General features: G+C 52.2%; 1 protein-coding gene across 2 annotated transcripts; it reads right to left on the minus strand.

Moving 5' to 3' along the window:
- Positions 1-482: 482 nt before the first annotated feature.
- IFI30 (IFI30 lysosomal thiol reductase) lies at positions 483-16,484 on the minus strand. Of its 2 annotated transcripts, none has more exons than XM_048497719.1 (6): positions 16,315-16,484; positions 16,148-16,222; positions 15,369-15,464; positions 10,476-10,628; positions 6,034-6,102; positions 483-925 (listed from the first exon to the last, which is right to left on the minus strand). In XM_048497719.1, exons 1-6 carry the CDS (start codon positions 16,453-16,455, stop codon positions 815-817), a joined length of 645 nt encoding a protein of 214 aa, XP_048353676.1. In that variant the 5' UTR covers positions 16,456-16,484; the 3' UTR covers positions 483-814. The 2 variants fall into 2 exon arrangements, with proteins under 2 accessions (XP_048353676.1, XP_048353677.1); XM_048497720.1 differs by lacking the exon at positions 483-925 and adding an exon at positions 3,812-4,095.
- Between the last annotated feature and the right edge of the window lie 5,634 nt (positions 16,485-22,118).

Raw genomic sequence — 22,118 nt, forward strand, 5'->3', positions numbered from 1 at the left:
TTGATCTCTGCTTTATGGCTTCACACACTTGTAGGCAACTAGGCTTCCCCCGTCCCTCCTGTCCCATGCGAACTATGTTACAACTGTTATCTTGTGGGGCAGGAAGCCAGGTGGCTTTCTCTTGCTAACTGTCGCCAACCTTGGGGCATCTAGCTTCAAAGACTGTTATTCACAAACTCTTGAAAAAACAGGAGGGGGGTAAAGGGGGCTGAGAATGTCATCTTCGTCAGAACTGGCCTTACCAGTGTGGTGCTTCAATGCCTATTCAATAAACACTACAGATCAGTGCTTCAGAGTCCGTTTATTGGGTTACGGGTTCAAGACCTACCCTGTTTCCCCGAAAATAAGACGTCCCCTGAAAATAAGACGTAGTAGAGGTTTTGCTGAAGGGCTAAATATAAAGCATCCCCCGAAAGTAAGACGTAGCCAAGGTTTTGTTTGGAAGCATGCCCGTCGACCAGACCGTGCAGCTGTGGAGTGGAAAAACAAGACATCCCCTGAAAATAAGACATAGCGCATCTTTGGGAGCAAAAATTAATATAAGACGCTGTCTTATTTTCGGGGAAACACAGTAACACGATCCCTCTCATCCAGCCCCTGCTGGCTTGCTGAAGCACCAAGAGGAACGAAGAGAGGATCCTTCTTCCATTTCTCTTCCGTGGAGATTTAGGCAGAGGGACCGGCTACTTCTTGGCTTTTGCGACATTGCAAATGGCTGCTGGTCTCCCAGAGGCCCAGCCACATGAGAGACAGGGAGGAGGAAGGGTTCTTGCCGGCCTGTCTCAGGCGAGAGGGGCATCTGTGGCTCCAGGGGTCAGCCAAGGGGTGGGAAGGTGGCCTGAAATCCATCTCTCAGGCACATATTTTGTGGGGATGGAGAAGGCAGGGCTTGGAGTTTTCCTTGGCAGGCTGAAGGCAACTCTCCCTGCAGGACAGAAAAAGGTAGGGATCAGAACTCCAAAGATGGATAATCTCATTACTCTCCTCCCTCCCCCCGCCCCTAAAAAGTAAAAAAAAAACACCTGGATTTGCACATTTTTGTTCCTCTTGCCTTAAGGTTAAGAGCTCATGTATCTAATCTGGAGGAACCGGGTTTGATTCCCAGCTCTGCTGCCTGAGCTGTGGAGGCTTATCTGGGGAATTCAGATTAGCCTGGGCACTCCCACACACGCCAGTTGGGTGACCTTGGGCTAGTCACAGCTTCTCGGAGCTCTCTCAGCCCCACCCACCTCACAGGGTGTTTGTTGTGAGTGGGGAAGGGCAAGGAGATTGTCAGCCCCTTTGAGTCTCCTGCAGGAGAGAAAGGGGGGATATAAATCCAAACTCTTCTTCTTCTGTCTGTATTTTTTAAAGAGCCTCCCTCGCTCCGTCCTTTTGCAGCATGTTCTCCTTATTCTTTCCTTCCTAGAAGAGCTTTCTCAGCTAAGGTAAATCTGCCCAGCAGATTTAGAATCTATACACTGGCTGATTACACACAAGGGATCTGCTGCATGAAAACACAAGGAGGTCGCCCCACAGCACAGCTAAAAGATCCAAGGCAGTGGTGAGATTCAGCCAGTTTGGTCCATTTGGGCGAACCAGTTGTTAAAAGCCCCCTTGCTCCCCCTGGGAGATTGAGGGATGGGGCTTTTTTGCTCCATCTCCCTGCCCTTCAGTGCTGCCCAGTTCGGCTCCCCTCCCTGCCCCAGGAGCCCAGGGCAGGGAGGAGAGCAGAGGTGGGATCCAGCAGGTTCTCACAGGTTCCCGAGAGTAGGTTACGAATTATTTGTGTGTGCCGAGAGGGGGTTACTAATTGGTGGTTTTGCCACGTGATTTTTGCCTTAGTTACGCCCCTCCTCTCAGCAGTAGCGCGCAGAACTTGAAGCAGTCTAGCAAGAGGTGCACCGGCGTGCGTGGCAGCCTGCGCCTGCGTGCATTCGTTTCCCGCCCAAGGACCGGCGCAGTGGCTGCGTCCTTGCCACAGCCCCGCCCCCGGAATGCCCGGCCACGCCCCCGTCGTGCCCCGCCCAGCCCCATTGGCGCTATGCCACAGTTTGAATCCCACCACCATGGGAACCTGTTACTAAAATTTTTGGATCCCACCACTGGAGGAGAGCCGACCTGATCCAGAGTGTTCTGCCTCTGCCTCTGTCTCTGTCTCTGTCTCTGTCTCTCTCTGTCTCTCTCTCTCACACACACACAAGAAGAAGAAGAGTTTGGATTTATATCCCCCCTTTCTCTCCTGCAGGAGACTCAAAGGGGCTTACAATCTCCTCGCCCTTCCCCCCTCACAACAAACACCCTGTGAGGTGGGTGGGGCTGAGAGAGCGCCGAGAAGCTGTGACTAGCCCAAGGTCACCCAGCTGGCATGTGTGGGAGTGCCCAGGCTAATCTGGATTCCCCAGATAAGCCTCCACAGCTCAGGTGGCAGAGCGGGGAATCAAACCCGGTTCCCCCAGATCAGAGTGCACCTGCTCTCAGCCACTGCTCTTAGCCACTACGCCACTGCTTTAGCCACTACGCCACACACACCCAGGGCTGCCCACTTACCTTAGCCGGTGGAGGAGGGTGGTGGCGGTCTCAGCCCCACCAGGCTGCCCCAGACTGCTGTCACCCTCCTACACCGGCTAAGGTAAGTAGGGCACGGGGGCAGCATGAGGTGGGGGCAGGGCAAACCGCTTACTGAATTTTTAGAATCCCACCACCAAAGGTAAGTATGGCGCCCCTGTTCGATTCCATCAAGATTGTCCTCCTATGGAGGAGTCCGACGGCTCCCTAGGGGAGGGTTTTAAAGGAAAGGAAAGGATTTTCCGGGTGCCTTTATTATGAAATCACCGCTGTTTTAATGAAATTTTAGTATGTTTTAATGTTGGAGTTTTATGGGCTGCTGTTGTTTTATTTGTATGGTTTGCCCCCAACTTGTTTGTATTAATTCTGTTGTACGCCGCCCGGAGCCCCTCAGGGATAGGGTGGTATAAAAAATAGAAAATAATAAATAAATAAAATAAATAAGTGTTCCATGAGTAATTGGCCTGTGTAACAAGAATAGTAGTAATAACAATAATATTCCTGTATTGTCGAAGGCTTTCACGGCCGGAATCACTGGGATGCTGTGTGGTTTCCGGGCTGTATGGCCGTGTTCTAGGGGGGGGGGGGTGGGGGGGGCGGGGGGTGGGGGGGGGGGGGGGCGGGGGGGGGGGGGGGTGGGGGGGAGGGCGGGTGGGGGGGGGGGGGGGTGGGGGGGGGGGGGGGTGGGGGGGGGGGGGGGTGGGGGGGGGGGGGGGTGGGGGGGGGGGGGGGTGGGGGGGGGGGGGGGTGGGGGGGGGGGGGGGTGGGGGGGGGGGGCGGGTGGGGGGGTGGGGGGGTGGGGGGGGGGGGGGGGGGGGGGGGGGGGGGGGGGGGGGGGGGGGGGGGGGGGGGGGGGGGGGGGGGGGGGGGGGGGGGGGGGGGGGGGGGGGGGGGGGGGGGGGGGGGGGGGGGGGGGGGGGGGGGAAGGGGGGGGGGGGGGGGGGGGGGAAAGGGGGGGGGGGGGGGGGGGGGGGGGTGGAGTAGAGGGTCGGTTGCTGAAGTGCTAAAATATAAGGCATCCTCCGAAAGTGTATCGTGAGTAAAGTTTCTTTGTTCTCTAAAGCATGCCCGATAAACAGAAATACAGTAAAAATGATATATCCCCTGACAATAAGACACAGCAGATCTCTTTTGGGAAAGAAAAAATTAATATAAGATAATTGTCTTGTATTTTGGGGAAACATCGTAATATCGATCCTCCTCATCCAGCCCCCCATTGGTTTGCTCAGAAGCACTCAAGAGAGGAAACGAAGCGAGGATCCTTCTTCCATTTCTCTTCCGTGGAGATTTAGGCAGAGGGACCGGCTACTTCTTGGCTTTTGCGACATTGCAAATGGCTGCTGGTCTCCCAGAGGCCCGGCCACATGAGAGACAGGAAGGAAGGAAGGGTTCTTGCTGGCCTGTCTCAGGCGAGAGGGGCATCTGTGGCTCCAGGGGTCAGCCAAGGGGTGGGAAGGTGGCCTGAAATTCATCTCTCGAGCACATATGTTGTGGGGATGGAGAAGGCAGGGCTTGGAGTTTTCCTTGGCAGGCTGAAGGCAACTCTCCTTGGCATTACAGGAAAAAAGGTAGGGACTGTAAACTCCAAAGCATGGATAATCTCATTACTACTCCTCCTCCCACACTCCCCCCCTAAAAAAGTGTCTACCTGGATTTGCACATTTTTGTTCCTCTTGCCTCCTTCTGTCTGTATTTTCTAAAGAGCCTCCCTCCCTCCCTCCTTTTGCAGCATGTTCTCCTTATTCTTTCCTTCCTAGAAGAGCTTTCCCAGCTAAGGTAAATCTGCCCAGCAGATTGTAGAATCTATACCCTGCAGGGACGTAGGTCTTCCCTTCCCTGCTGCAACAAAACACCCTGTGAGGTGTGGGTGGTGGGGCTTGTGAGAGCTCCTGAGAAGCTGTGACTAGCCCAAGGTCACTCCCGGCTGGCGTGTGTGGGAGTGCCCAGGCTAATCTGAATTCCCCAGATAAGCCTCCACAACTCAAGCGGCAGAGCTGGGAATCAAACCCGGTTCCTCCAGATTAATCAAATCAGGCATCAGAGCTGGGAATCAAACCCGGTTCCCCCAGATCAGAGTGCACCTGCTCTCAGCCACTGCTCTTAGCCACTACGTCACTGCTTAGCCACTATGCCACACACACCCAGGGCTGCCCACTTAGCCGGTGGAGGAGGGTGGCGGCGGTCTCAGGCAGCCTAGCCATCCCCCCCCCCGGGGCCCTCCTGCCCTGGAAGGAAGGGCTGCAAGTGACAGGACTTGCTTCAAAGACCGGGCTGGCTCCCTCTTCCAGCCAGAGCAGCCTGGTACAGCCGGACCGAGGGATGGCCCATGGCAGGCTCCCCGCTTCTCCAGCTGAATGGCCGGGCTGAAGGGCAGCCCACAGCCTGGTCCTGCCAGGCCCAGCTGCCCCAGACTGCTGTCACCCTTCTACACCGGCTAAGGTAAGTGGGGCACGGGGGCAGCATGAGGTGGGGGCAGGCCAAACCGCTTACTGAATTTTTAGAATCCCACCACCAAAGGTAAGTGTTCCATGAGTAATGGGCCTGTGTAATAAGAATAGTAGCAATAACAATAATATTCCTATATTGTCGAAGGCTTTCACGGCCGGAATCACTGGGGTGCTGTGTGGTTTCCGGGCTGTATGGCCGTGTTCTAGCAGCATTCTCTCCTGCGTTTGGTGGTTCCTATGTAGACTTGTCCACAGCTACATGGTATGCGGTAGACTCCTGCAGTAGCTAGAGGACCTCTCCATCCTTTGGTTGAACGAAAGACGGTTGAATTTTCTTAGGTGTGGTCTAGTACATGGACCATTTCAACAGGGTTGAAGTAAGAAACCAAGTAAAAAATGGAACAGAAATTTCACAAGCAGTGCTGAAAAACTCTAGAATCAAGACAGTGGGACTGATCAGCCTCCACACAAACACAGGACAGCTTAAGTAGACTATGTGCACTCCAAAGGGGAAATAAAAGACTAGGATAATTTCTATCTGTAGGATCCATTCACCTATTGACTTTGGTTATCTTCTACTTGTTACTCCCATGCCATAGACTTCTCTGTGACTCACATGCCAGGCTACTCTATTCAGAGGGCCTCACCTTTTGACCTCACAGTATATATGCTCCACTTGCTTTCCATTCCTACCATCAGATCCTCTGAAGAGGCCAGCCACAAATGCAGGCGAAACGTCAGGAGAGAATGCTGCTAGAACATGGCCATACAGCCCGGAAGCCACACAGTACCCCAATAATATTCCTACTTCTTTATCCTCAATAACTGTTTGTTCTCTCCCCCCTGACACCCCCCCCCCCGCCTCCACTTCGGGCTGAGGAAGAGGAGGTCTGAAGTCTGCACCCAACGTTTTAATCTAAAGCTGACAGGAAAGCAGTCTTCCGGAACATTCGGACCCAACAGAAAGCCGGGTAGGGAGGAAAGGGGACCCCCAACCGGTGAGCATATGTCTTTCCAGCTGCCCAGAGAAGAAACTTGCCTTGTATAAGTTGCAGACCAGCCTAAAAAGGGCATCCATGGCCAGAGACTGGAGTGCTTCTGTGTGCTTCTGGAAAAGAACAGAAAATAAAACATGTAACAGGAACCACGTGGAGACCCCCCCTTCCCCCCATTTCCAGTGATGTACCCGGCCTGGCCATAATACCCCTCCTGGGTTGTTTTTGTTTTCAATGGAAAAAGCAAACACGTTGCAGGTGTAACTCCCATGCTCAGAATGGGTTGACCTAGAAAGGGGAGGAGACTCAAAGCAGCAGAAGGCTGCAGAGCTCATGTAGTTTGGAGGAGACGAGGCTACCAGACTCGGACCTTGATTTGTATAAGCCCTTAACACCTTGTTAAGGTAACCGCCATGTTGTTGGGAACTAGTGGGAAGGTGGTAGTTTATTTTTGCTATGTTGTAAATGTTGGAGTTTATTGTTTCAGGGTTTCTTTTGTGGTTGTAATGGGTGAGATGTCTCCTGGAAACCTTCATCATGTTGAATCCTGTTCATCAAGCCCTTGGAGTCTTCAGGAGCCAACCCACTTGCAAAGGAGAATTGGACTTGGCAGTAGACTGTAAATATAAGGACTTGAAAATGCAAACCTGAACAGGACCTTGAAGTGTGATGTTAAATGTTGATGTTACATGTTATATGTTAAGAAAGTAAACCATTTTGTTTTTAAAAATTGTTGCAAACTCATTCCAAGTTCTGCCCCACAGAACCCACAAGCTGAGGTTACACGGGGACGACACAATGGAAAAAGAATTGGAGCCTGGCCAAGGCTATAAGACTCAACGTCCCGCAGGGGGAAAAAAACGAATGAATAAACACTTCGATCAACAACACTGTGCACATAAATAGTCCTTCTAAACATCAATTGTATTGTGCAAACAAACCAATTAGGTGATAAGCTATTATATTAGGAATACAGATGCAAATCTAAACCCCACGCCATATTCTGACAAAGACCTCAAAAGTCCGGCAGATGTAGACAATGAAGGGTGAACCACGATTCTTCTTAAAGGGATAGTGCAAATTAAAGTGGTATCCTGCAAGGGTACTCACAAAAGGTCCGCAATCTCAACCCAATTTTCTCCCTTGCTCCACCCCTAACAACCAGTGGGCAACTTTATGCCTCTGGAATGTGAAAGCTGTAGGAAAGGATGTCTGGAGGAAAGGTTTGAAGCAGGCCTGTATCCAGAAAATTTCAATTGCGGGGACATCCATCACTATATTGATAGAGTAGGGTTGATTTTCAGCCAGCCCCGCTTTTACATGGGACCGCCCTGCCTTTGGATACATTACCCTGTCCCATCGCCCCGGGCGGGTTCTATAAATTGTCCTGATTGTGGGGAGGCTGCTGCACTGCCTTGGGGGCGCAAGGCAGTGCGGCAGCCTCCCGTGCGCCCGGCCGCAGGAGCGCATGGCCTTCTGGGGCTTGCTGTTTGCCGCTCTGTGACAGGGCGGCAAACGGCGAGCCCCAGAAGCCCGTGCGCTCCTGCGGCCGACTCCCCGTCCCAGATCACAAAGGTGACCATCTGGTCACCTTATGATAGAGCCATTTTCGACTTAAGACTCAAGGTGGATTAAAGCATGAAGATCTCTGCAGCAGGAGTAGGGTGACAAAAAAGTGACAAAAGTGCCAAAAAAGTATCAGACATGCTATGTCAAACCGTGCAGAAAATGGAATCACAAAAAATGAAAACCACGCTGTAAGATCATGATGGAACGGCATTCACTGTGGCATGATGGGCTGCTGTCCCTTTCTTTACTAGCTTTATAAAAATGCTCTCCCAAACAACTATTTTGGGCAATAGTTGGGCCAATTCGGTCTCTCGGGTCCCCAGGACCAAAGCCGTTTAGGGTTTTGTAGGTTAGCACCAGCACTTTGAATTGGGCCTGGTAGCGCATCAGAAGCCAGTGCAGTGCAAATTGGCGTCGTGTGATCCTGGCACAAAGAACTGGTTGGCAGATGAGCCCCTTCCGGACCGTCCTCAAAGGCAGCCTCATGTATAGCACGTTGCAACAATCCATGCAGCCCTTCTTCCAGACAAATCTCTCTCATTCATGAGTATTTTCTTCCAGACAAATCTCTCTCATTCATGAGAATTTTTCTCAGAGAGAAATTTTTCTCTCTTTCTCACAATACTAGAACCAGGGGGCATTCATTGAAAATGCTGGGGGGAAGAATTAGGACTAATAAAAGGAAACACTTCTTCACGCAACGTGTGATTGGTGTTTGGAATATGCTGCCCCAGGAGGTGGTGATGGCCACTCACCTGGATCGCTTTAAAAGGGGCTTGGACAGATTTATGGAGGAGAAGTCGATTTATGGCTACCAATCTTGATCCTCTTTGATTTGAGATTGCAAATGCCTTAACAGTCCAGGTGCTCGGGAGCAACAGCCGCAGAAGGCCATTGCTTTCACATCCTGCACGTGAGCTCCCAAAGGCACCTGGTGGGCCACTGCGAGTAGCAGAGAGCTGGACTAGATGGACTCTGGTCTGATCCAGCTGGCTTGCTCTTATGTTCTTATGTTCTTATGAGTAACCTGATATTCTTAAGCAGGGGTCTTCAAACTATGGCCCTCCAGATGTTCATGGACTACAATTCCCATCAGCCCTTGCCAGCATGGCTAAGTGGCAGGGCTGATGGGAATTGTAGTTCATGAACATCTGGAGGGCCATAGTTTGAAGACCCCTGTTCTTAAGGAATCAAATCATGTTCGTGACATCACATGGAATTTCATGTCAGCAAGTTGTTATTTCCAAACAAGGTTATAGTAAATTTTTAGAATGGGGATTGACAATGAGATTTGCATTGCACATTTCCACTGGGTTATCCTTGATCTTTTTGATCACTGTGAGAAATGGCTCAAGCATTACTTTGTAGAAAGGCTGTAAATCTGAGTGACATTCATGCACTCCACAGGATGACCTCAAAAGTTTTCCTGGTGAAATAATAGCAAGTGGCGCTTTATATTAGGGGAGGCAACAAGGGTTTTGAACCAGGGACTCCACGAACAGAATCAAGACGCCCAACTTGCTCGGCCTCTTTGGTGGTTTGCCAAAGGAGGTAGCCGACTGGTTTCCTCTGCTGCACTCCAGCGCCACCACTGTTGTGGCCACAGGAAGGAACTGCAGCTACCTGCTTGGTAATAGATACCAAGAATCAATGCAGAGATGTATATTTATTAGAATCATAGCTAATTATGGCATAGTTTGCAAAATTAAAGATGGCCGCCTTTCTTCCAGTTACTGGTGCTTGAAATTGAATTCTCACTTGGAAGATTTATGACAGGATTCACACTGTTTTGCCTCAACTCCTTCCTTTTCCCTTCACTAGAGGATTTACACTCAAAAGACTTGTGATGCCAACTCCTAGTGCTGACTGGAGGGGCATGACAAATGATGGATGGGGCGCCCTGCCCGTTTTTGCCCCACCGTGTACCAGCCTGGTCCAAAGCAAAATCTCTTTGACACACTTTTATCCCAGACCCCACCGGGGGTGTGTGTGTGTGTATCACTATGATACACTGAAATTCTGACAGACAGCAGAAAGAGAACAAACAGATTGTATCTGTAAACAGTGGAAGGACAAGGTTGCTCCCCCCAAGATGCAAGACTGCCTTTTATTCCTGCTCGAAGAAGAAGAAGAAGAAGAAGAAGAAGAAGAAGAAGAAGAAGAAGAAGAAGAAGAAGAAGAAGAAGAAGAAGAAGAGGAGGAGGAGGAGGAGGAGGAGGAGGAGGAGGAGGAGGAGGAGGAGGAGGAATTTGGATTTATATCCCCCCTTTCTCTCCTGCAGGAGGCTCAAAGGGGCTGACAATCTCCTTGCCCTTCCCCCCTCACAACAAACACCCTGTGAGGTAGGTGGGGCTGAGAGAGCTCCGAGAAGCTGTGACTAGCCCAAGGTCACCCAGCTGGTGTGTGTGGGAGTGCACAGGCTAATCTGAATTCCCCAGATAAGCCTCCGCAGCTCAGGCGGCAGAGCGGGGAATCAAACCCGGTTCCTCCAGATTAGATACACGAGCTCTTAACCTCCTGTGCCACTGCTGCTCTGGGCTGCAATTTAGAGTGGGTCTCTCTGCCCGCAGGGTTGCCAAGTCCAGGTTGGGGAATGCTTGGACATTTGGGGTGTGAAGCAGTGGTGAGATTCAAGTAATTGGTTGTTTACAAGCGGGTTGTTCACAAGCACCATTTTAACAATCGGTTCTGCTGAAGTGGTGCGAACCGGCTGAATCCCACCACTGGTGTGAAGCCTGGGGAAAAGGGGGGGGGGGGGGGGAAATCTGGGGGCTATAATACCCATGAGGCCACTCTGGAGTGGTCCTTTCCTCCTGGGGAACTGGTTTCTGAACATCAGTTATAATCCCAGACCTCCAGACCCCCCCCCCATCTCTCCCTCCCCAGTGTTACCTCAAGCCCCGTGACTGAGACGTACCCCATTGATGACTATCCACGGCACATACTGGTGTGGCGGTTTCAGGGCCATGGTGAGAAGCGCATTCCGGTGCATCAGTTGGTTGCCCAGGTCTCCATGCACACAGGCCGTGACATTGGCCAAAGACACCTCAGGAGCATAAATCTTCAGGCACTGTAAGACCAGAAGGTATTGCAGAGAAGATATTGCAGGTCAAGTAGCTTCGGTATGCTAGGCAAGAACTTTTAAAACCAAAATTGGGTCTACCCTAAAGACTTTTCTTTTTTGCAAATGGACCCATAGAATCCTTTGTGGGAGTCAGGATCCCGTGGGACCTTGTTCTGGGCTCTGTTATAGACGTGCTTTTTCTTCTTCTGGCGACATGGAAGCTCCAAGGAGGGCCTCAGGAAAAGAGTCCTTGCACCCAAAGTGGGAATCCTATGCCCAGTGCTCTCTTAGAGGCTTTCCACACTACAGAAGGGAGCTAAGGTTGACTCGGTTCCCTTCAGTGGGGGGGCGATTCCAGGCTGTCCGCACAGCTTACTTGGCCCCCTGGAACCAAGCTAAGTGGACGGGATCATCTTGGTGCCTGTCTTGCTCCTTGATCGTGATTGGAGCTTGTGTTACCACGGGAAATGGGAGCATTCTTTTTTTTACAGTTTACAGTTACATGCCCACCACAACTCTCCCGTTCTGCGCATGCCACAAAAAAAGCGGCTCCCTGACGCTGAGTTTGGGAAGCGAGGGATTGAGAGTGTTGTTCTTAATGTGGTCCGCAGACTTGCCGAAGCTTCAAAGCAGTGTCGACCTTTGTTCCAGCCAGAAAGGTGTGTAGTTCACTATAACTGCACGTAGGGATGTCACAGTTCGGGGGGGGGGGACTGAGACAAAACAACGTTGAGCTCAGTTGCAATGCGGATACACTGAGGTGAACCTAGATAGAAACCAGTACAACTCTGTCAGTGCGGAAAGCCCCTTAGTCACAGAAGTCCTCCTTTGTGTACCAGCAATGAGTTCTTTTTGTAATCACCTTGATTTATTCCAGAGCTTATATTTCTTGGTCTTCTACAAATCTGAGCTTACCAATTCAATGCTCACGCTTCATAATTTGCTGAGAATGACTTTGAACAGAAATGGTTTTCAAAAGGTGTGATCGAAATGTTAAAAACAAAAACAGCTGCATTCCTGTGGGTCACTGATGAATTGCTATCCCCTGTGAAATGCATCATATATGCAACACAAAAATCCACCAGTTGTATCGATGCTGTAAAAATTCCCGATCTCCCATCATCTGGAACCAGATCTCCCAATGCAAAACGGTCTCTGCCAATTAACGGCTACGAAACGGCTTGAACATGCTAAATTACAATGGGAGCATTTATATTCTGCCATTATCCCCAACAATACCAAAAAAATTCTGGGCCATGATTAATAATTTGGATCACAAAAAGTCTTCCGTGTCCGGCTGTATCTCCCAGATGTTTGGTACCAACATTTTTGCCAACATCTGGTACCGACATTTTCAGGAAGAGAGGCTAGATACATTTCTGTCCCATTCCAGCTTTAACTGCCTTGCTCCTGGAATGGCTCCCCCCCCCAGTGTCCCCCTTTTATGACAGTGGGATCGGGCGAACCTTTTCGAGACCGAAAGTGCCCAAATCTGGCGCACTCCAAAACCCACTTCTATTTATCACCGAAGAAGTGCTAATATGGAAATCTCTAACCTTAATACTGAGGCTCTTTGGCGCATGGTGTTCTGGTGGGTTTTCCTCGGGCTTGGTGAAGTCAGTGGTCTGGTGGATCTTACTCATCTAATCGTGCTTTGGAAGCCATTATGCTGGCATCTTCAGAGGTTTATTACAGAGGGAAGTCTGTTACACACTGTGATACGCTCTGTGACTTCCCTCTGTGATACACCTCTGAAGATGCCAGAAACAGATGCAGGCCACGGACCCTGTGATCCATGGGCAGAGAAAGATTGATGGGGATGGGGGGGTGGATGGATCAAAGAAGACTGGAGTGCCACTCTCTCTCTCTCTCTGAGAGGTAGCCTCTCAGAGAGAAGTGGGCTCCAGCCCTTCCTCTCAGAGAGAGAGGGGACCTCCAGACTCTGCATTTGTCTGGAGTGTGGGAGGCCACCGAGCAGGTCACCACCGCCATTTCCCCCTCTGCCTAAGGGAGAAGGCAGCCACCATCTCCCTGGGGCAAAGGGGGTTCCCTGCTCAGCGCCGCTGCCATTCCCCCTCTGCCCAAGGGAGAAGGCAGCCACCTTCTCCCTGGGAGAGAAGGGGTTCCCTGCTCCGCGCCGCCTGCTCCCGTGCCACGAGAGCAGGCGGCCCCGAGTAGGTCGCCGCCGCTATTCCCGCAATCAGGCAGAGGGGGAATGGCGGTGGTGACCTGCTTGGGGGAGATCCGGGCACTCGCGTGCCCGGCGAGAGGCCTCCACGTGGCACACGTGGCACACGTGCCATAGGTTCGCCATCACGGCCTTATGAAGTGGCGGAACTAATTGGAGGATTAAGACGGGGGAAAGCCCCCGGGCCAGATATCATCACCCCCGAGGTCCTGAAATCGCATGTTGATTGGTGGGCCCCTTTCTTAGCCATTGTGTTTACACAAATTAACAACTCTGGTTAATTCCCAAATCTCGGTTCTCGGTGATAGTGGTACCCATCTACAAAACGAGAGCTATCTCTGACCCCTCCAACTTCTGCCCTATTAGTCTCCTATCTGTTATTGGGAAGATCTATGTGACGCTCTTTTTACGGAAACTCCAGAAATGGGCTCAACAAATACGAACCATTGGTTTGAACAAATTGGTTTTACCAAAGGGAAATCCCAGCTCGACCGTGCGATAGTTCTAGCCCACCTAGCAGCCGAATATGCAAGCAGGCCACACTGCAAACTCTATGCTGCCTTCATTGATTTGAAGGCAGTTTTTGATTCAGTCCCTAGAAAAATTTTCTGCGCCAAGCTTGCTGCTCTTGGTATTGAAGATAGACTTCTCGTCCTCATAAGGCAAATCTATTTGGGCACCAGCTGTCGTATTAAGTGCTCTCAGGAAGGCCTTCTTACTGACTCCATAGAGGCTACCAAAGGATGCATGTTGGCCCCCACTCTTTTTTATCTTTATTTGAGTGACCTCCCCTCACTTCTGACAGGTCCCAACTTCCATGCTCCCAAGCTCTCTTCACATTATTTATCAACCCTGATCTACGTGGATGACTCTGTCCTGCTATCACGTTCCAGGGTGGGTCTCAGGCGGCTCATGAAACAATTTTCTGAGTACTGCAATACCAACAAATTAACAATTAACTATCAGAAAACCAAAATCATGGTTTTTGCTAGATCCAGCAAAAAAATATTTCTGGAAACTAAACAATGTTCTTCTTGAGCAAGATTATTGTTTTAAATACCTTGGCATCACCTTTTCACACAATCTTTCCTGGTCCTTGCACCAAAAGGCAGCGCTCACTCTGTCCTCTCCTAGTATCTCTGGAATCCTTCGATTCTTTTATAGCAGAGGGCACTCGTTTGTTCTGGCTGCATTAAAGATCTTCAATGCAAAGGTTGAATCCCAACTACTCTATAGCAGTGGTGGCGAACCTATGGCACGGGTGCCAGATGTGGCACTCAGAGCCCTCTCTGTGGGCACATGCAAACAGAGTGCCCCCCCCCCCCACATCTAGGCTGGCCTGGGCTGCTGGGCTCAATTATTAGCATTAAACCTAAGACCTAGTTTTGGGGAAGCAGTGTAGGTAACCCTGTTAAGTGCTGTTAAACCCCACTGATTTTCATGCGAAGAACTAAAGCACGATCCTTTACCTGGGAGTAAGCTCAGTTGCTAACAATGGGGCTTGCTTCTGAGTAAACCCTCCTAGGGTCGTGATTCACCCATTGGAAGAGTTGCACGGTTGCTTCAAAGCAAGTCACCGACTACCACCAAGCCTATTCCTAAGTAACACACGCCTCGGAGCCCACCATTTTTTCTAAACTAAAACCTCAGTATTGAATCACTCTACCCAATGTCCTGTTCAGAAGCATACAATCAGCTTCGAGATCGGCTTTCAGATGTCGAATTTGCAAGTTTACATCTAGCAGCCAAACGAACTCCAGCGTCTCCAACACAACTCTTTAATTCCATTTTAGCAGAGACGTCTGGCCTACTACCTCCCTACTTTAACGAACCGGATCGCTAAGCAAGGAGAGCCCCTCACCATTGGGCATGGATTTAATGTTATGCCCTCTGCCCTATTAAAGGGTGGGTTCAGTAATTTAGAAAAATCTGCAAGGCTATGCAGTTGCAAACTTAATGTGGTTGAAACCCTGACTCACCAACTGCACGAGATTTGATAACATCAGATCTAAATATACCAACTTACATTTTTTTCTTCCAATCTGGGCTACCTGGGCTGCCCCTATTGTTAAATAATTCGGACCCTGGTCTTTGTGAAGAGGTCGCCAATTTCATTGTGGAGATAGTTGAGAGATCTCAGTAGAATGTACTTGTTGTGCTCCCTGTGGGGCCTTTTGCCTTTTTAATCTATCATGTATTCATGTATTTGCTCCTGATTTATGTATTTGCTTCTGACTATGCCAATGAAGGCATATGTATGTATGTATGTATGTATGTATGTATGTATGTATGTATGTATGTATGAATGAATGAATGAATGAATGAATGAATGAATGAATGAATGAATGAATGAATGAAATGCACCATACTGTGCTAGACAAACCAGCTTGGGATAGGACATCTTCTGGAGACCTTCATCCTCCTCCTGTGTCTAGAGCCAGAGGACCACACAAAGCCCTTTCTCAAACACACGCATGTCCCATCAGCACTGAGGGGGATATAAATCAAGCATCACATACCATCTGCACTGAGGGGGATATAAATCAAGCATCACATACCAGCGGCAGATTCCCCACAACGTCGCTGCCTGACTCCATGCAGAAGATGACCGGGAAGTAAAGAATGACGTCCTGGAGCAGGTGGATGAGGCAGGCCTGGGAGAGGCAAAAGAAGCCCATTGTGGGGAAGAAAGGGGGCGCAGAGGTCAGGTGCCTGCCCCAGAAGAGGCAGTCGAAGGCAGTGGTGGGATCCAAAAATTTTAATAACAGGTTCCGATGGTGGTGGGATTCAAACAGTGGCGCCGCCGCACACACGCGCCTCCAGTCCCTATTGGGCAGGGAGGTTGCTTTATTGGGCAGGGAGGAGCAGCAGTGGCGTAGGAGGTTAAGAGCTCATGTATCTAATCTGGAGGAACCGGGTTTGATTCCCAGCTCTGCCACTTGAGCCTGTGGAGGCTTCTCTGGGGAATTCAGATTAGCCTGGGCACTCCCACACACGCCAGCTGGGTGACCCTGGGCTAGTCACAGCTTCTCGGAGCTCTCTCAGCCCCACCCACCTCACAGGGCGTTTGTCGTGAGGGGGGAAGGGCAAGGAGATTGTCAGCCCCTTGGAGTCTCCTGCAGGAGAGAAAGGGGGGATATAAATCCAAACTCTTCTTCTTCTTTAGTAACCCCTTCTCGGCACTCAGAAAAAATGAGTAACCACTTCTAGAGAAGTGGGGAGAACTGGTGGGATCCCACCTCTGGCCAAAGGCCATTGTGGGTGTTTCAGCCAGACACCAGCCATGCCCTCCCGCTGCCTGAAGCCCACAGACGCTGCCGGGGGGGGCTTTACTCACCTCCATCGTGTTCCCTAGGCACTCCTCTTGGCCGTGCTGGCAGTCAAACTTCCACTTGCCTGCCGTTTTGGTCTCCTGCAACGAGGGCAAAGCTCAGCTGGACCGCCGCCTACACAGCTGGAGCCCCTCCCACCTGACCAGCTGGGGGGGCCCACAGACCCTCCTACCTTTGCGTTGCCAAACGGGACGAGTGTGACGTTCATTATGTCGCGCAGCATAATCCAAGTGGGGAAGAGCTGAGTGGAGAGGAAGTCCCTGCAGGCTGGGCACAGGCTCCTCAGTAGCAAAGTGTGCACTTCCGAGATCATGAAGGGGCCACAGGGATCGTCCAAGGCTGGGCACAAAGCTGGTGATGTCTGCCCCTGCAAGAGAGAGAGAGACCCAGGTGTTTCAGGGAAGGAGCTGCTGGCATTGCAGGGCTAGACAGCCCGGCCTTTGAACTGACCCTGCCAAGTGAGGAAAGAGGCCTGAAAAGCAAAACTATTCATTGATGCAGATGTCCACTTTTAAGCTCAGGGAGAATTTAGTGCTCACATGAATAGCAAGCGGCCAGACCCAAGAAAAACATGGTGGATCAGGGGCATAATGCCCATTGGGCAAGGTGGGCAGCTGCCCAGGGCACCACCTTGTGGGGGGGCATCAAAATGCAGGGTTCGTTTTGGGGTATTTTTAGTGGTTTTCCATTTTTGGCCTGCAGGGGGTGAAATTTTTAGGCTAGCAGCACCAAAATTTTAGCGTATCATCAGGAGACTGTCCTTATGCTACCCCCCAGGTTTGGTGAGGTTTGGTTCAGGGAGTCCAAAGTTATGCACCTCCCAAAAGGGGTGCCCCATCCCCCCATTGTTTCCCAATGGGAGCCACAGGGAGATGGGGGCTACACCTTTGAGGTGGTCCATAATGCACTCTTTGGCCCCTGAACCAAATCCTCAAAATTCAAACCTGGGGGTACTTAATAGGGGAGTCTCCTGATGAGCACTCTATGAAAGTTTTGAGACTGTGCCTTCAGAAATGTGCCCCCATTGACAGCAATGCAGAAAACTCAATGTAGAACAAAGATTCTTGAGCAAATTTCTGGGATGTTCCCCCATCTCATTTTTGGATGTATCAGCACCAAAATTTCAGGGTATCATCTGGAGACTGTCCTGATGGGACCCCCCCAAGTTTGGTGCAGTTTGGTTCAGGGGGGCCAAAGTTATGGACCCTCAAAAGGGTAACCCCATCTCCTTAGCAAAGAATGGGGGATGGGGCACCCCCTTTGAGGGTCCATAACTTTGGACCCCCTAAACCAAACTGCATCAAACTTGGGGGGGTCCCATCAGGACAGTTTCCACATGATACCCTGAAATTTTGGTGTTGATACATCCAAAAATGCGCCCCCTGCAGAACCCCAGATTCTCCCCTTAACTGGGGAGAATCCCTTTAACTGTGGACCCCAGATTCTCCCTTTAAGATGGATTGAAAAGGAGAATTTGGGCTCCCTAATTTAAACACCATTGAAAGTAATGCTGTTTGGGGGAGGGGATTCCAGCATCACAGCAGCCGCCCATACGGGCCCCCTGACAAAACTCAGATTTTGCACCAGGCTTCATTTTCCCTAGCTACGCCTCTGCCCAGAGGGGAGAAGGGGCTGCCAGCTGGGAGCCCAGTTGGCGGGGGGCTGCTTTTATAAGCACTGAGGCCGGGGGCAGGGCTTGGAGAGGCATGGCCATGGCACCAGGAGCGGGTGGGGGCATGGCCCCACCCCCGAACGCCCCCATAAAAAATCTATACCTACGTCCCTGAAAGGGAAACATGAGCTCACGAGCTCTGAGTCTGGTGAATGTTTGATACCATCTCCAAAGCAAATTGACGACGATTGCAGGCAACCTTCGGGAATAGGGCGGTATACTAAATTTAATAAATAATAATAATAATAATAATAATAATAATAACCGTCTCCTGGCCAAATGGCTCTTTGCTCGGGAGTTTGGCAAGCCAGAACGATCTTGTCAAAACTTGAAAGCATCCTCCAGACAAGAATAGTGATTATACTCAAAACTTTGTAACACTAATTATACATAAGAACATAAGAATAAGCCAGCTGGATCAGACCAGAGTCCATCTAGTCCAGCTCTCTGCTACTCGCAGTGGCCCCCCAGGTGCCTTTGGGAGCTCACCTGCAGGAGGTGAAAGCAATGGCCTTCTGCGGCTGCTGCTCCCGAGCACCTGGTCTGCTAAGGCATTTGCAATCTCAGATCAAAGAGGATCAAGATTGGTAGCCATACATCGACTTCTCCTCCATAAATCTGTCCAAGCCCCCTTTAAAGCTATCCAGGTTAGTGGCCATCACCATTAGTACAAACCTTGTACTAATAAGTCACTAATATGTAAGGATTGCTTAATCAGTCTCTCGCCATATACTTTGCTCATGGGTGAGGAGAGCGGCTTAGCAGCCTCTGCGATGTCTACGATGGACTCTGTACTTTGTTAATTCTGTTAATAATCTTGCAAGGCGATGTAATGTAAAAACTGCTTAATAAAAGGAGCCTGGTACACAATAGAGGTAGCTGAAAAAGCTCCAACACAACTGCGTGTGTGTTGCCCATTATTGCTTTGCCTTCGCCTGCTACAGTTAGCCAGGTTTATTTGATGATGGGAATTGTAGTCCATAACATCTGGAGTGCCAAAGGTTCGCCACCACTGGTATATGTATATGTATACACACTCCCAAAGCTGCCTCCATTCAGTTCACTGCTCTCCTTGGGATGTCAACCAAAGGAAGATCTTCCCCAACCAGACCGTTACATGAGGTCTGGGTTCAGGCTTCATTCCTTGTAATACGTGCCCCTCCCCCAATGATTCCCTTCCATCACACAGTCTCACAAGAGATGGAAGAAAAATGCCTGCTCCCAGTTCCCCACATGTTATTGGCAGGCTGGGTACAGGAGCCAAGAACAGGAGAGGCAGAAAACGTGAGATCTCCACCAGTTGTGGCTTCTACACACACAGCGGAAGAGCAGGTTGGGTCTGGGTCTCCTGCCATGTGTCATCATGTCATAAGAACATAAGAACAAGCCAGCTGGATCAGACCAGAGTCCATCTAGTCCAGCTCTCTGCTACTCGCAGTGGCCCACTAGGTGCCATTGGGAGCTCACATGCAGGATGTGAAAGCAATGGCCTTCTGCTGCTGCTGCTCCTGAGCACCTGGTCTGCTAAGGCATTTGCAATCTGAGATCAAGGAGGATCAAGATTGATAGCCATAGATCGACTTCTCCTCCATCAATCTGTCCAAGCCCCTTTAAAAGCTATCCAGGTGAGTGGCCATCACCCCCTCCTGTGGCAGCATATTCCAAACACCAACCACACGTTGCGTGAAGAAGTGTTTCCGTTTATTAGTCCTAATTCTTCCCCCCAGCATTTTCAATGGATGCCCCCTGGTTCTAGTATTGTGAGAAAGAGAGGAAAATTTCTCTCTGTCAACATTTTCTACCCCATGCATAATTTTATAGACTTCAATCATATCCCCCCTCAGACGTCTCCTCTCCAAACTAAAGAGTCCCAAACGCTGCAGTCTCTCCTCATCAGGACGGTGCTCCAGTCCCTCAATCATCCTCGTTGCCCTTCTCTGCACTTTTTCTATCTCTTCGATATCCTTTTTGAGACGTGGCGACCAGAACTGAAGAAAGGACTCCAAGTTGCACCACTGCTTTATATAAGGGCATGACAATCCTTGCAGTTTTATTCTCAATTCCTTTCCTAATGATCCCCAGCATAGAGTTTGCCTTTTTCACAGCTGCCAGGCATTGAGTTGACATTCCCATGGAACTATCAACTAAGACGCCCAAGTCTATCGTCATCCCAGGTGTTGTGGACTCTCATCTATTCCTGTTCACAAGGGGAGGGATTTCAGCCGTTATTTTATCTTTGGTTTTAACTGGAGACGTTTTAACTGTTCTCGGAAGCTGCCTTGAACCAAGAGGAAAGGCCAGTAGTCAATTAGAAACTTCCCCCGCACCATTTCCCCAGAGTGAAGCAGACCGGGGGTGGGAGGAACTGTTTGGGGAAACTTGGGGGTTTCCTAAGATGCTCGGTGGCATCTCCTGGCTGGGAAAACGCTGCAGGGGAAGGCAATGCACTGCATGGGCCTGATCCAAACTGGGCACAAACACAGAGGAGTCCAGGAGAACCCTCCTATGGGGAGGGGGGGTGTCTATCTATCTATCTATCTATCTATCTATCTATCTATCTATCTATCTATCTATCTATCTATCTATCTATCTATCGTCTGTCTGTCTGATCTGTCTATCTATCATCTATCTCTCTATCTCTCTATCTCTCTATCTCTCTATCTCTCTATCTCTCAATCAATCAATCAATCAATCAATCAATCAATCAATCAATCAATCTAACCATCCATCCATCCATCCATCCATCCATCCATCCATCCATCCATCCATCCATCCATCCATCCATCCATCCATCCATCCATCCATCCATCCATCCATCCATCCATCCATCCATCCATCCATCCATCCATCCATCGCCAAGGTCCTGCAGGGCCCGGACAGCTGGTGGGAGAGCGGCTCTGACCAGGCTGGGGCTAGAGTCAGAAGCAGCCCTGGCCCGCCATGTGGGAGGCCAGTCAGATCATCGACAAATGGGCCACCAGTAAATTGGCCTCCACTGAACGAAGAGGCCGTACAGGGACGTATGGGGTGATGTGGTCTTGAAGATACGAGTCTGACGTCTGACACTTGGCCAAGGATCTGGCCTCAACCTGTGCACTCTCTTGCCTGGGAAGGAAAAAGGCCAGTCTTGCCTTGGTGGTGCTGAAGGGATAATGTGAGGTGGAGGAGTCGTCCCCCCTCCCGTTTTCTGTAGCGAGGGTCCCAGGTGACCCCTGCCCTGGAAACTTCCAAGGGGGGATTGGCACTTCAGCCCACTGCCTCAGAATGGGGAACTGGTTGGCTACTGTAGAAACAAGATGTTGGGTGTGGAGGCTGGAACATAAGAACATAAGAACTAGCCCGCTGGATCAGACCAGAGTCCATCTAGTCCAGCTCTCTGCTACTCGCATGGGGGGGGGGGGGGGTGGGGGGGGGGGGGGGTGGGGGGGGGGGGGGGTGGGGGGGGGGGGGGGTGGGGGGGGGGGGGGGTGGGGGGGGGGGGGGGTGGGGGGGGGGGGGGGTGGGGGGGGGGGGGGGTGGGGGGGGGGGGGGGTGGGGGGGGGGGGGGGTGGGGGGGGGGGGGGGTGGGGGGGGGGGGGGGTGGGGGGGGGGGGGGGTGGGGGGGGGGGGGGGTGGGGGGGGGGGGGGGTGGGGGGGGGGGGGGGTGGGGGGGGGGGGGGGTGGGGGGGGGGGGGGGTGGGGGGGGGGGGGGGTGGGGGGGGGGGGGGGTGGGGGGGGGGGGGGGTGGGGGGGGGGGGGGGTGGGGGGGGGGGGGGGTGGGGGGGGGGGGGGGTGGGGGGGGGGGGGGGTGGGGGGGGGGGGGGGTGGGGGGGGGGGGGGGTGGGGGGGGGGGGGGGTGGGGGGGGGGGGGGGTGGGGGGGGGGGGGGGTGGGGGGGGGGGGGGGTGGGGGGGGGGGGGGGTGGGGGGGGGGGGGGGTGGGGGGGGGGGGGGGTGGGGGGGGGGGGGGGTGGGGGGGGGGGGGGGTGGGGGGGGGGGGGGGTGGGGGGGGGGGGGGGTGGGGGGGGGGGGGGGTGGGGGGGGGGGGGGGTGGGGGGGGGGGGGGGTGGGGGGGGGGGGGGGTGGGGGGGGGGGGGGGTGGGGGGGGGGGGGGGTGGGGGGGGGGGGGGGTGGGGGGGGGGGGGGGTGGGGGGGGGGGGGGGTGGGGGGGGGGGGGGGTGGGGGGGGGGGGGGGTGGGGGGGGGGGGGGGTGGGGGGGGGGGGGGGTGGGGGGGGGGGGGGGTGGGGGGGGGGGGGGGTGGGGGGGGGGGGGGGTGGGGGGGGGGGGGGGTGGGGGGGGGGGGGGGTGGGGGGGGGGGGGGGTGGG

The sequence above is a fragment of the Sphaerodactylus townsendi genome, linkage group LG05 (genome assembly GCF_021028975.2).
Source record: "Sphaerodactylus townsendi isolate TG3544 linkage group LG05, MPM_Stown_v2.3, whole genome shotgun sequence".
Lineage (NCBI taxonomy): Eukaryota > Metazoa > Chordata > Lepidosauria > Squamata > Sphaerodactylidae > Sphaerodactylus > Sphaerodactylus townsendi.

Coding starts and splice junctions, on each gene's coding strand:
- IFI30 (XM_048497719.1), bottom strand. CDS start 16,455: ATGATCTCGGAAGTGCACACTTTGCTACTGAGGAGCCTGTGCCCAGCC. Junction 16,223..16,314: donor TCCCGTTTGGCAACGCAAAG/GTAGGAGGGTCT, acceptor CCCTCGTTGCAG/GAGACCAAAACGGCAGGCAA. Junction 926..6,033: donor TGGTCTGCAACTTATACAAG/GCAAGTTTCTTC, acceptor TCTGTCCTGCAG/GGAGAGTTGCCTTCAGCCTG.